At 43.8% G+C, this 14,988-nt stretch overlaps 1 protein-coding gene across 5 annotated transcripts in view; it reads left to right on the top strand.

Moving 5' to 3' along the window:
• The window catches only part of ARMC9 (armadillo repeat containing 9), a 149,009-nt gene that overhangs the window by 27,132 nt on the left and 106,889 nt on the right, over nt 1–14,988 (top strand). For all 5 annotated transcript variants that reach the window (XM_032400103.1, XM_032400093.1, XM_032400075.1 and 2 more), the window contains exons 8-9: nt 4,350–4,507; nt 11,190–11,288. In XM_032400103.1, the coding sequence (XP_032255994.1) occupies nt 4,350–4,507; nt 11,190–11,288 (257 nt within the window). The remainder of the gene's footprint in view (nt 1–4,349; nt 4,508–11,189; nt 11,289–14,988) is intronic.

Raw genomic sequence — 14,988 nt, 5'->3', positions numbered from 1 at the left:
AGGTTCAGTTTTAATTGAGTTTTCTGAGGAAGCCAAGCAGAATGTCTGTGGAATTGAGACTGGCAGGCCCAGCGTGTGGCTGTGGCAGAATAAGCGCCGCGTGCAGCGTTGCCATGGATACCAGAGATTAGCGCTGCAGAGCGCTGGTACCAGGGGCCTGGGCCAGTGTCGTGACAGCCGGTTGTCTGCACTTCGTCCCCTCCTCCCACACTTATGGCTGCAGTGATCTCAAAGCCCAGACATGCCCCCAATTTAATTTAATTCTAGACTTAGGTGTTGTTTTTTACATTGAATGGTTGGGCGAGTCATTATTCTGTGTGTCTTGATAGGAAGGTTTCATGGATCAGCTAAGATTTCCATAAGCTTTTGAAGGAGGCAAGAAAAGTGCTTGGAGGGGCACCCTGGGTGGCTCAGTTAGCTAAGTATCTGCCTTCGGCTCAGGTCATGATCCCAGGGTCCTGGGATCGAGCCCCGCATCGGGCTCCCTGCTCCTCGGGGAGCCTGCTTCTCCCTCTCCCTCTGACTGCCGCTCCCCCTGCTTGTGCTCTCTCTCTCTGTCAAATAAATAAAATCTTAAAAAAAAAAAAAAAAAAAAGTGCTTGGAGTGGAAAATTCTCTGAAAAGGAATTATATTTTAAAATGGAGTTTAGAAGAAAAATTCAGGTAGGAAATAGAGCATATTGTGTTATTATTTTACCTGGCCATCTAAAAAAGGTAGAGAAATCATATCTTTTGGCATTTTTGCCATTAATTGATTTGACTCCTTCAGAAAATGAGCAAGTGACCATTTTTCTAGAGTGTAGAGCCCTAAATGGTATTTTAAAAATGATGACCAGTATTCATAGTTATACATCATAAGTTTCTCCATCCAGTACTTGTGGATTAGCAAAACAGCAAAGACCCAATTTATATCTGAATACAAAGAAGAAAGAGTATATTGTATTGTAAAGTTAGAGTGATTGATTTTAGATTTTTAGATGTTGGAAAAATAGTTCCATATTTTAAAATGTACCATTTTGTTTTGAGCAACAAAGGGATCACTAAAATTAAATCTCATCTACTCTTAAAAAAAAAAAAAAGCAATGTACTTAAAGTGGAAATGTTAAGAGAAAGCTTGAGGCTTGGCCACAGGGGAGATCTCCATCACTTTTGTTACTGTTTCAATGCATGCTGGAATGATCGAGAAACTTTCTGTGACCTTAACCCACATTCTTTTAGTTGTATATATCTCTTTGTTTAAAACTTGGGATGTAGTTCTTTGGATTTTGGTACAAATTCTGTCAGTAGTTTTGAAATATGAAGAGTCTCAATAAATATCACTGGCATGACTAAGACAGTTTCATTAATATAACATGGAATTTGAAATGAGACCTCTCCGCTAAAAGTTGAGCTCTTGCACAGCTAGGGATCTTGGCTCGGTCGTCCTCGTCTCATAAAATTTTTGAGAAGGAAAAAAGAGTCAGAGTTCTTTTTAATGCTCAGAAATAAAGTTGAGATCTTGGAGCTGCGACCCCAGTAGCTTCCAGTAACGGTCAGGTCCTGTTTGTAGGCAGTTAAGGTGTCCGCAAGGTGGTATCTGTCTCTCTACAGCAGGCTGCTGAACGGTGTGTTTGAACTGGTCACAAATATTTCTGGGTCCCTTACGTTTAGCTAATTGCGCAGTGAGTTTCCGAGGGGGAATGTTCCTTTGTGCAGTCCCCTTTCAAGAGGGACAACTTCGGTGGCTTCTATATTGATGATTTGTGAGGTCATTTGCCCCAGTTAATGGGTTTGGGTTCTTCATTCATCATTTGCCACTTGGTACACGTTGAGAAAATTCTCACAGATGCTGTCTAATAGTCATTACCACGAAATGGAATTATAAACCATCCTGTAGAATTTTCATCATCGGAAGTTCTAGTTTATACTGTAATTGAGCATAGGAAGATGGTAGTGACTCCTTCTCCCTAATAGTATTTAAGTAAAAACTCGATAAATGATTTCCAGAGATGTTCTCCAAAAATTCAATACAGGATGTAAGTTTATTTTTTTTATTTATTTATTTTTAAAAGATTTTATTTATTTATTCGACAGAGAGAGAGATAGAGCAGGAACACAAGCAGGGGGAGTGGGAGAGGGAGAAGCAGGCTTCCTGCTGAGCAGGGAGCCTGATGCGGGGCTCGGTCCCAGGACCCTGGGATCATGACCTGAGCCAAAGGCAGACGCTTAACGATGGGGCCACCCAGGTGCCCCTGGATGTAAGTTTATGCCAGAGGAGTTTTTAAAGTTATCTTTCAATACTGAGATTTGAAGGATGCTAAGCAATAATAATAATGTTAGTTCATTATTATGTGATGTTTTGGGTTTTAATAGTTAAAATATTTTACTTCTACACATGATCACGAAACAAAGTTTTTGAAATACAGTTTGTGCATGATCTTCATGGCTCTTTAGAACACCAAGAGGAGGGGCGTCTGGGGGGCTCAGTCGTTAAGCGTCTGCCTTCGGCTCAGGTCATGATCCCAGGGTCCTGGGATCGAGCCCCACATCGGGCTCCCTGCTCGGCGGGAAGCCTGCTTCTCCCTCTCCCACTCCCCCTGCTTGTGTTCCTTCTCTCGCTGTGTCTCTCTCTGTCAAATAGATAAATAAAATCTTTAAAAAAAAGAACACCAAGAGGAATAGATAAGTTAGGACAGCCGTTCTCAAACTTGTGGTGTGTGTCAGAGCCATCTGGGGACTTTGTTGACCCTACAGTTTCTCAGCCCCCAGCCCGCAGCCACAAAATCAGAGTCTCTGGAAGTGAGGCTTGATCATCTTTATTTCTGGATGCTTCTAACATATTTCAAACTTTGCATCTTACTGTTTTACAGTGTAACCTCTGGGTTTTTCAGGTTATCCTCTTGCATAGAAATACATTTAGAAAATCTTTGGCCCTTCCCATAGAGGAAACAGTAGTAATTGCTGCCACTTACTGACTTCCTCCCGTGGGCCAGCAGTGAGCTAGGCACTTGGATGTATCTGTTCATTGAATCCTCACAATGACTCGGTTTTGTATGTGTGCTTTTTTTAAATTAAAGTGTGGTTGACATACAGTGTTATATTAGTTTCAGGTGTGCAGTACTCAGTGCTCACCTGGATAAGTGTTATTACAATATCATTGACTGTATTCCCTGTGCTGTACAATCCCACAGTAACTCTGCAAGGTCATTATCATCCCCATTTCATAAGGCATGAGAATCAGGGACGCCTGGGTGGCTCAGTTGGTTAAGTGTCTGACTCTTGATTTCAGCTCAGGTCATGGTCTCAGGGTCGTGAGATCGAGCCCCCTGTTGGGCTCTGTTGGGCATGGAGCCTTCTTAGGATTCTCTCTCTCCCTCTGCCCCGCCTCCCCCTTGCATGCATCCTCTCTCTCTCTAAAAAAAAAATATAGAAAGAAAGAAATGAGTATCAGAGAAGTTAAGTATCTTGCCCAAGGTATCCAGCAAGAATGTGGTAGAGTAGGGGCTTGAGCCCAGGTCTTTATGATTTTAAAATCTCTCTCTGTATAGATGAAATGTGTTCTAAAACAATGACTTTAAGTATTACACAGTACCTGGATTGGGACAGGAGGGAGTTAACTTGGGTCTGGGGGCAGCATCATTTCCTTCGATCCAAACTTAGCCTTCTGGGAGGGGGGAAATTAGGATAGGAGAAGGAGTGTTGACATGGATGAAGATTTGCTATTCCAGCTGTGTCCTGGGTGGCTTGGCCATCAAGTGCTGCCCCTGGTGGGGAGTCCAAGAAGAGAGCCCTAACATCTTCCAAGGCTGCCTGCTCTAAGGCCCAGTGGGGTGGTTTGTGCTTTATCAAGCTGTCAGAGTGAGCACCTGGAACCTTACCTAATTCTGGATTCTAGCTTTCTCAGCATTAGTCAAGTAGCCTAACCTTTACTTAAAATGAAGAACGGTCCTGTAGATACTTACTGTCCCCTGGACAACATCACGGGACAAAACCAGGAAAAGACACAGGTTCAGTTCATCCAGTTTGTGAGCTGATTGTAGAAAGAAACACTGAGTTTGTTTCTCGTACATAGAACAACTAAAAGAAATTGCATGGAGCTCAGTCAAGGAAATAGATTGTGTGAAGAAAACCAGTGATGGTTCAGTTGAACTACCAGAGACAAGAAATTGAAAATCAGTGGTTACACAGCACTTGGTAATTAAACATGTGGAGAAATAGCAGCAAAGTGTTAAACACGAATAATGTCAAGTTCATTGTGATAGCAAAATATTCTGAAAGTAGGCATGATACTCCCTTGAGAAGAATATGATTATTTTTTATTTTGTGGGGTTTTCTTAAACTGTGTTTTTCAATATGTATTGTCATCCTAGAAATGTCACAGCAGCTCCACCAGCAGCTGATAGAAGCCGAGCGAAGGTCAATGACATACCTGAAGCGGTACAACAAGATTCAGGCTGACTACCACAATCTCATCGGGGTCACAGCAGAGCTGGTGGATTCTCTGGAGGCCACAGTCAGTGGCAAGATGGTAAGAAAGATCCGCAGTCACTCGTGTGTCTATTAGGAGCTAAGGAAGTGTTAAGAGCATGGGCTGTGTTGATAATGGGATTCCTGGCCGCTCCCAGCCAGCGAGACCTGCCCCTGCGCCTCACAAAGCCAAGAGCAGAAAGGAGACCACGCGGACATTCCGCACCGGTTATTGTGCTGCTTGCGGTATTTTATCCATTTTTCCTGACACACTATCGACCACATCTTTATTCCTCTACCTTATTCTTAACATTAGCAAAGAATAAATTGTCTGGCAACAGAAAAAATAATATGGAGTGGCATAAAAATGAGGGAAATACGCTGCTGGTGTAAAGGAAAGTTACAGATTTTCACATATTGATTTTATATCCAGCTATCCTTCTGAACTCTGTTAATCTGATAGATTCTTTTGATTGATTCTCCTGTATTCTAGGTTGGCAGTCATATCATCTTCAAATAATGATATTTTTGTTTTGTTTTGTTTCATTATTTATAATGACTTTTCTTTTTTCTTAGCATACTGGCTAAGACTGTGGAACATTGTCAAATAATGTGGCCATGGGCCTCCTTGTCTTATTTCTGAGTTTAATGGGAATGACTTTAGCGTTTCATTTACTAAAATATTAGAAAGTATAATAAAATTTCTTTGTGGAAATATACATTTTTCTATAAAAATGGAATAATTGTAGGTTCGCATGCAATTTTTAGAAATAATGCAAAGAGAGTCTTGGCACACTGCCCAGTTTCCCCCAATAGTAACATTTTTGCATAACCGTACTACAATACTACAACCAGAACTGACGTTGATCCAGTCTATTGATCTTATTCTGATTTCCCCAGTTTTGTACTCATGTGCACGTATTAAGTTCTGTATAATTTTGTCACAAATGTAAGGTTGTGTATTAAAATTGTTTTTAGTGGGCTGGCTCAGTTGGTAGAGCATGTGACTCTTGATCTTGGGGTTGTGAGTTTGAGCCCCATGTTTGGCATAGAGATTACTTAAAAAAAAAAATAAGTTTTTTTAGTGACTTAAAAATATGCTTACAAAATAATATGTATTATAAAAATTTTAGAAATAGAGAACTCTGCAAAAATGAAATTAAAATTACCTGTAATTGTGTCACTTAGTAATAACACTTGTTAACATTCCATATTTTTTTCAGTGCTTGGCTACATGTGTTTTACAGAAATGGACTCTAGTTCACCCAAAGTTTTCTAATCTTTTTTCCTTAATACTGAATCTTGCGTTCTTGAAGTCATTATTCTACACGCCTCAAGCGTTAGTGGCTTCAATCCCATTATATGGCAGTGTCGTACTTCACTTAGTGTCCCGTCCCTGCAGTTGGACATCTAGGTCATTTCCAGCTTTTCACTATCATAAATTATAAATGTCATGGGAGGAGATGAGCCTCTGTGACATTTTTAGTTTTATTTATTTTTTTAAAGTTTTATTTATGTAAGTCATCTCTACACCCAACATGGGGCTCAAACCCACAACCCCGAGATCAAGAGTCACACACTCCACCAACTGAGCCAGCCAGGGGCCCCGGTTACATTTTTTAAAGTTGGTTTTCTAGGTTGAAATCTATACTAAGGTCCTGTTGGAAGGTTCTGCTCATCTGAGTCTACTGGCAGTTCTTATCGTTATACCCTTGCCAGTCCTGGGTATTAGCATTAACATTTGTATTTGTTTGCAGATTTGACCAATGAGAAATAGTATCTCAGGATTTAAATACACATTATACTCTTTACACATGACATTGAACATTTTTTATATGCTTCTCTCATTCGTTGAACACAGATTTATGGCATGCTTACTACGCACCAGGCCCTCCCTGTTCTAGCATGTAGGATCTGTCAGATGACAACACAAAGATCCTTGACCTCAGGGAGCATACATTCCAGTAGGGGCGAGAGCTAATAAACAGTACACATAAACACAGCAGATAATAAATGACGTCACGTGTTAGAAGATGACAATCGCTGTAGGGGTGAAGGGGATCAGAGTTTGTGGGGATGTGGGCAGGGGGCAATTTTAAATCGGTAGTCAGGGTGTGCTTCATTTGAGCTTCATTGGAAGAGGTGAGGGTATTAGGTATGTAGTCCTCGGGGATTCCCCCCAGAGTTCTAGGCTAAAGGAAGAGGATGCAAAGGACCAAAAGTGGAAGTGTGTCTCTCCTGTTTGAGGAGCCCGGCAAGGGAGGAGGAATGGCACACAGCAGGTCGGGGGTCCAAGGGCCATAAGGATGGGGCCTTTACTCTGAGTAAACTGGGGAGCAGAGCAGTGGGGTGGGGTGGCCTGGATGCTGTGGAAGTATCAGCTCTCATTGCTTTAGAATGGTCCTTGGAAGGTTAGGGGAACTAGAGAGACCAGCAGGAGGGTCTTGCAGTCACCAGGGCAGACCTGGTGGTGGAGGAGGTAGCAAGTGGGGCCAGAGAGGTGCCCTGCTGGGTGTGTTAGGAGATAGAGCCAACTGCGTCTCATGCTGGCTTGGACCTGGACAGGGGTTGGGGGGATCACGGACGACTCCACGTTTTTGGCCTAAGCTGTGGGGGGGCGGGGGCAGCGCCACCAGCTGTGACAGGGACAGCCTCGGGTGGAACAGGTTTTAGGGGAAAGCAGGAATATAGCTTTGGACATCACTGTTAAGACACAGGCCATTCAGGATTCATCTTTTGTCAGTATTTTCCATAGTTTGTTTTTTGGTTTTTAAACATAAGTGTTTCTTAGTTTAAAATTTACATATTTGTATAGTCAAATCAATTTATCAAGTTTTCCCTTCATTCACTCTGCCTTTTCGAAGTGCTTTGAAGCTCTGAAGTGAAAAGAAGCTTTTCCCACTAAGGGAGCCAAATTAATACTCACCTTAACTTTTTTCTATTGGTCGTTTTGTTTGGTTTTTATTGTTTTAATTTTACCTTTAAATCTTTAATCCATATGGAATTTACTTTAATAGATGATATAAGGAAGAAATTACCCCCCCCCCAGAAAAGATAACCATTTGAGCCAGAACTATTTACTTCTGTCTTTCTTTACTAATTTGAATGGCTACCTTTATCATGTAGTGGGATTTTCATTTTTTCCATTGATCTATTTTTTTTTCTTTTTTTAAAGATTTTATTTATTTATTTGACAGAGAGAGACAAAGCGAGAGAAGGAACACAAGCAGGGGGAGTGGGAGAGGGAGAAGAAGGCTTCCCATGGAGCAGGGAGTCAGATGCGGGGCTCGATCCCAGGACCCTGGGACCTGAGCCAAAGGCAGACACTTAACGACTGAGCCACCAGGCACCCCATGATCTGACTATTCTTAAGCTAGTAATGCATTGTATTTTTTACCGTAGTAGCGTTTTAATATGTTTTAGTATCCTGTACTGAAAGCCTCTTTGTTTCTGTGAACGCATAGCCCACAAACTGCTGCAAGTTGCTTGGTGCAGCCAGAAGGGCCGAAGCTGGGGAGGTGGCCACATGCTGGCAGGTGATGCAGGGAAGGCGGACCGGCAAAGATCATCTCCCAAAGATCGGGGAGACCTAGAGACCATGCTTAGGAAGTTTTGCTTTGTCCTGTAGTTAGTGAGCAGCTTTTGAAATGTATACCTTAAAAATTGGACTTTTCAAATTAATTAGCTTTTTTTCTAGTTTTAAAAATAGCATGTGTTGACTTTTCTTTAAAACAGAAAAGTAGGGGCGCCTGGGTGGCTCAGTCATTAAGTATCTGCCTTCGGCTCAGGTCATGATCCCAGGGTCCTGGGATCGAGCTCCGCATCGGGCTCCCTGCTCAGCAGGAAGCCTGCTTCTCCCTCTCCCACTCCCCCTGCTTGTGTTCCCTCTCTGGCTGTCTCTCTCTGTCAAATAAATAAATAAAATCTTTAAAAAAAAAAAGAAAGAAAGAAAAGAAAAGTATCAGGAAGAAACCATACATGGCTCCTGTAACCTCTGGTAACAAATATGGGCACACAGAAGGTTCAAACAGTACAGAAATAAAGAAAAAGAAAAGCATATGCCTTCGTTTGCCTTCTCTCCTGTTAAACAACAGCTACCGAAAGAGCCAGAGTCGTGTGGTGTCAGGAGTGGCCTGCTGACCAGGGATGGGCCCGTGAGCGCCTACTGCCACCACACAGGGAGAGAGGCGACGTGACGGTAGGGCCAGGGACCAGACTTTTAACGGGCTTGTTTTTAATGTAAAAAAAATACACGTTTGTGGTAACAAATTGGAACAAGTCTGAGTAGTCTATACTAAAGAGCAAAAGCACCCTCCTATACACAGTTTCTTAGTGTCCCTTCTTTATTTGTATTCAAGATGAACATTTTCTTGTGTATTATTTCCAAACATTTCTATGCATATGCATGTGTGTGCATGCAGCCTACATATACTTGGGATCCTATGACCCATTATTCTTTTGAAACTTGGTGTTTTACTTTCAGTATATCTTTGAGATCTTTCCACATGACCACACTACCCTCATTCTTTTCGAGGCTTGTACATTATGTACATTATGCCGTTGTAAGGGTGAACCATAATTCATCAGATCTTTGATGGTGAACATTTAGATTTTTTGTCTGCTAGAACAAAAAAAAATGTTGCAATGAACATTCTTGTATGTACTGTATACCTTTGAAAACAGGTAAGGTAAGATCCTAAGAGTGGAATGGTTAGGTCAAAGGTTATGGGCATTAACATTTTGATAGATGTTGCCAAATTATTTTCTCCTGAGAGTTCAAAGATGTCTACCCGACCCTCCCAGGAGTTTATCTGTATCAGAGTGTTTATTTCTCCACACACTTGCCAGCGCTAGACACTATTATACTTGGATTATACTTTGAACTCTTTCCCGGTTTTGTTAAGTAAAACTTGGTGTTCTGAATGTTTCAACTTATATTTCTTTAATTATGTATGAGGCTGAATATATTTTCATATGTTTGTTGGCCATTTGTACTTTGCTTTTTAGTCTACTGACTATTTGTGTCCTTCCCTCATTCACCCGTTTTAAGCAAGAAAGTGACACAGTCAAATTTTCTTGTTAAAGAAGTGGTTCTGGTAGCAGTTTCAGAAGTCAAAGGAGGAAACAGTTGCAGGAGTAAGGGGTGATGCAAAGTCTCAGAAGCCACAGAAAACTTTAAAAGACTAGAACTGAAAAGGGTCCAATGATTTTGACATTTAGAAGGTCAGTGGTGGTGTTCTTTGCCATGGAAGTTTCCATGGAGTGATGCGGCTGGAAGCCTAATTGTAGCGTGTTGGGAGGTCCAGGGGAGGTGAGACAGCAAACGTGGGCTGTTCTCTCGAGGACCTTGGCTGTGAAGGAAGAATACTGAGCCGGTGGTCGATAGATGAAGACCTAGGGTAGAGGAAGGGGAAGGTGCTTTTTAAATATGAACTATTTTTGGATGTTTTTAGGTTATAGACAATGAAAAGGTGTAAAAGGAAAGGTTAAAAATATAGGATGAGAAAGGAATGTTTACATTTTGATACTATCGAAATTCAGAGGAAATGGATGCAGGATAATGTGGCAAGTGCGGGCCTGAGATGGGACGCTTCTTTGTCTGAGTCGCTTCACATAGAGCTGAGTGTCAGGGGATGAGCACAGACATCTGCCATGGGTGCACAGAGCCTTTCATGTGTCTGAAGCAGACCAGAAGTTTCCAGTGGGTCAGTGGAGTCCTCCAAGGAGAGGAGTGGGTGCAGCTCCGCATTGCAGCTCTTTCTAACTTGTGAATGGGTTGCATAGTCCTCGCATGGGGACAACCGAGTGAGGGTGCGGAGAGGGGCCAGTGACATGACCATGTGGGAGTTCACCACATGGAATCATGAGCCCAGGGAAAAGGAGCTTCCCCTCCAGCAATCAGGCATTAAAAAAAAAAAAAAAAGGCTGGAAGGGTGCAAAATGGTTAATAGTTACCTCCAGGGATTGGTGTATGGGGAAGGATGGGACTGGGGAGAGGTTGGGGCACTTGTGCGATTTAAATGTGCATTCTTTTTATAAAAAGAGAAGATGTAAAATGAAAAGAAAAAATTCAGAGATTACCACCTGAGATGCTGTATGCCAGTCCTGAGTTACAGTAGCTAACGAGAGGGTGGGAGAGGTGCTAAAGAAAGGCCAGAATTGAGTGCCATTGACGGGGACAGCAGGGCAGCCTCACGCTGGCCGGCACTCGATCAAAAATGTCTCCACCATTCATTCCGCAAGCACTTCCCGAGTGACCTGGCCTGTGCTGGGCATATGCGTCATCTCATTCACCCTGTCACCATGACCCACAAACGCAGACATTGTTCATCTCACTCGACAGATCAGAAGGCAAGGGGCAGAGCTGTTGGTTTTCTTGAGTCCAGGGCTTGAGCCCAGATTTTCAGATGTTAAGCTCACCATTCTTTCCGCCACCCGTTGGCCACCCGATTGACTTTCCTGCTGGAATTCACACACACACAGAAATGGTTTAAAATCAGTTTCTTTTACATGACCGTGAGAGTACCATCTCGTGCAATTACAGAATTCAAAATATGATCGCCCACGATCATACCTGCAGTATGTTAGCGGTTTATTTCTGTCGGGCCCAGTGCTTTAGCTCCCAGAGCTCCTGTGCGTACCTTACAGAAAGCCCGGTGAGGGCTCTGCTAATCACTGGGGCCCGTGATGTGCCTGCGGGAGTTTTGGGCCTCTCACCAGCCATCCTCGCGCCCTCTCCGCAGATCACCCCGGAGTACCTCCAGAGCGTGTGTGTCCGTCTCTTCAGTGACCAGATGCGGCAGAGCCTGGCCCACAGCGTGGACTTCACGAGGCCTGGGACGGTGAGGCTCTGGGCCCCGCGGCTGCCCCCCAGATTTACATAGCCTAACTAAAAAAAATGAAAGAACAAGGGCAAATAACATGCAGGAGTCTGCATTCCGGAGGTCTGTAAAGTCCCAGAAGGAAGAGAAAGCTGTTTTTGAGGAGTGAGCAGCTGGGGGCTGCATCCCGGGGGCGGCGGGTGAGATGTTCAGTCTGCTCTTCCCCCTGGGGCTGTTCCGTCCAAGGCCTTACCGGTAACAGTGAGCAAAGCAATAGGAAAGGAAGGAAACTTCATTCTCTTTTTTAAAATCACTGCCATATTGGAAGCTGTACCGTCAAAAACAGGTGCTCTTTTTCTTTTCTTAACTTTTTACTTGGAATAATTGCAAACTTACAAAGAAGTCACAAAAGTAGCACAAAGGACACTTGTATACCCTTTACCCAGATTCAGCGACTGTTGGCATTTTACCCATTTGTTTACTTTGTCTGCACACACACACACACACACACAGTCTGTTTTCTGAGCCATTTGAGAATAAATCACATATATTATGGCGTTTTACTCCAGTGTAGAGTTCATTTCTTTCTTTCTTTCTTTTTTTTTTAATAAAGATTTTATTTATTTATTTGACAGAGACAGCGAGAGAGGGAACACAAGCAGGGGGAGTGGGAGAGGGAGAAGCAGGCTTCCCGCCGAGCAGGGAGCCCGATGTGGGGCTCGATCCCAGGACCCCGGGATCATGACCTGAGCCGAAGGCAGATGCTTTTAACGACTGAGCCAGTCCGGTGCCCTAGAGTTCATTTCTTAAAAGGAGTATTCTCTTATGTAACCATACAGTGATCCGCTTCAGTAAATTTAATGTCTTTATGATGCTCTTATCTAATCTGGGCATGTTCCAATTTGTCACCTGAGCCATGTCCTCTATAGTTGTTCCCTCATTTAAAAAATTGAACATTTCCCTTTTTGTGTTTCATATTTCCTCGTGATTAGATTTAGGGTTTGCATCCCAGGGCAAAATATTACTTAGATGATGTTGCGTCCTTCTTAGGATAGCTCATCCAGAGGCATGTGGTGTTGTGTTGGGGTTCTTAAGCTGGGGAACGAGTACACCAGTGTCTCCTGCGGACGTTTTCAAAGTTCTTGAACCCACGTCCCTGGAGCTCACCTCACCTGCTGTCTGGGCCACAGGCTCTATGGTGGAGCCAGGCATATTCAGTTCAGAAGGAAGTGCCAGGGGATCCTGAGGCACCCCCATGGGTTAGAGCCACGGCTTTTAATTAAGGGGGAGGGTTTGCACATTAATATTAGGGTCTTCATAAACGGAGGCCTTCTTTAGTATTAAGGAAAAAATGTATACCCTACCTCATTCTCAAGTATGTTTGAAGCAGCTTATTATGAGAAAACACAAATATGAGAAATAAAAAAAATAGAAGATGGAAAGAACAAAATTGTGGTTAGAACTCATAGAAACAGAAAGTAGAGTGGTGGTTCCCTGGGGCTGGGAGGTGGGGGAAGTGGGAGATGTTGGTCAAAGGGTGTAACTTCTGGTTATAAGATGAATAAGCTCTGGGACTTTATAGCATGGTGGCTAATGTTAACAATATTCCATTAGGGGCGCCTGGGTGGCTCAGTGGTTAAGCGTCTGCCTTCGGCTCAGGTCATGATCCCAGCGTCCTGGGATCAAGCCCCACATCGGGCTCCCTGCTCCGCGGGAAGCCTGCTTCTCCCTCTCCCACTCCCGCTGCCTGTGTTCCCTCTCTCGCTGTGTCTCTCTCTGTCAGATAAATAAAATCTTAAAAAAAAAAAAAGCAATACTCCATTCTATGCTTGAAGGTTACTGAGAGAGTAGATCTTAAATGTCCTCACCACCGCCTGCAGAGTAACTGAGGTGACGGGCGGGTTAACTAACCTGATTGCAGTGATCATTTCACAGTCTATACGGGTATCAGTGCAGCACTTTGTACACCTTAAACTTACACAGTGTCCTCTGTCAACTGCGTCTCAGTAATGCTGCAGGGGGCGGGGGGAGAAATTGTGGTGAAAGGACAATGAGGGTAGGACAGTACAAACGAGCGTGTCAGGGCTGCCGGACGCCTGTGGAAGCAGGGACAGACCGGCTCGGAGCTTCCTCGCGGCCTGTGCCGCACGGCCCCGTGAGCAGGTACATGATTTCCTCCCGGGGAAGAGAGACAGTTGCGTGATGTTCATTAGCTACCTTTCACCACACTGAAACAACATACATGCTAGACACACAACGTGGGAAGCACAGCCGTGAGCCGAATGCCCCCGAGCCGCCGCACATTCCCCGGACAGACCGGTCCCGGGCCACTGACGCCCTCCCTGGGCCCTTTACACTGCCAGTTTCTTTTGTGGGTCTTCACAGAAAGGACATAGTAACGTGGCAGAGAGCAGATGTCCCTGACCCCATCACTCGGCTGCTCACAGAAGCATTGTAGAGCCATGGGTGGTGGTGGCATAGACACGTGGATAATAGAAGCTACAGAGGGGCGCCTGGGTGGCTCAGTCGGTTAAGTGGCTGCCTTCGGCTCAGGTCATGATCCCGGGGTCCTGGGATCGAGCCCCGCTTCTCCCTCTCCCTCTGCTGCTTTCCCTGCTTGTGTTCTCTCTCTCTCTCTCTGCCTGTCCGTCAAATAAATAAATAAAATCTTTTTTAAAAAAATAGAAGCTGCAGGCTCTGTGCGGCCACAGTGGTTTTAGCGTGCAGAAATCTTAGAGAATCGGCCATTTTTACATGTCAGGAAAGCACACAGAGACGTCCGAGTTTCAGAAAAGTAACTTCCTTGTGGGCCTTCCAGGATGAGGGGCTTCAAGCCACATCCCTGAGGACTGGCTGAGTTGACCCTCTGGGTACCCTGTACGTTTAGCTGTAGGTCAGTTAAGGAGCATGGTTACCAAAAAGGATGGCTTTCCAGCAGGAATTAGCATAGCAGGACCTGTGTCTAAGAGGACTACTCCTTTCCTCCCTCCCTTCCACTTATTCATTAGTTCAGCAAATACTTAAGTGTTTTTCAGGTCTGTGTTATAAAATCCCATCCTATCTTGCATATACAAGCATCCTTATATTTTCACTTTCTTTTGGCGGAGTGATGCATCCAGCTTATTTAAAATGGATGTCATGTTAATAAGGAGCAGTTTAAAAGGGGGGGGGGGGCACAACATATCTGGTATTTTATCCCATTAGACATTGATGTCTTTTGTCAAGAGACTGGTGCTATCGTCCTTCCCTGTTACAGTGGTATTAAGGTACAGATGCTGGGCCTTAGAAGCCAGAAGAGAGAGGATGAGCTCTGTTTATCTTAGTTCCTAACCATTTTCTTTCTCCTGAGTCACTGACTTAGGAACAGGCAATAAAAGCTGCAAACAATCTTTTATTATTCCCATGGATTTCTGTCTAAGATGATAAAAAGTGGATGTGAGTCACTGTAAAAGAACATCCTTGTAAAAGTGTAATAGAACATAGTTGGCTGGGCCAGCCTACAGTCAGTGTAGGATACTGGATTTATAATGTGTGAAGGTACAATTTAGATGGGAGGTCTAGTGGTTGAATGGTAGGATTGAGAGGAGGGCTGCTTTCTTATTTGCCAGGGGTTTAAGTTCTACGCTAGATCCAAACACAATGCCATCAGTTTCAAGAGAAAGAGGTGGGCATGGCCCAGCGTGCCCTTTAGGGTGGTCCTCCATCAGCTCCTCTCTGTTCT

Source organism: Phoca vitulina, unplaced genomic scaffold (assembly GCF_004348235.1).
Source record: "Phoca vitulina isolate PV1807 unplaced genomic scaffold, GSC_HSeal_1.0 scaffold1, whole genome shotgun sequence".
NCBI classification, from domain to species: domain Eukaryota; kingdom Metazoa; phylum Chordata; class Mammalia; order Carnivora; family Phocidae; genus Phoca; species Phoca vitulina.
Note: the sequence above shows the minus strand (reverse complement) of the source record. Positions and strands in the feature narration are given on the sequence as shown.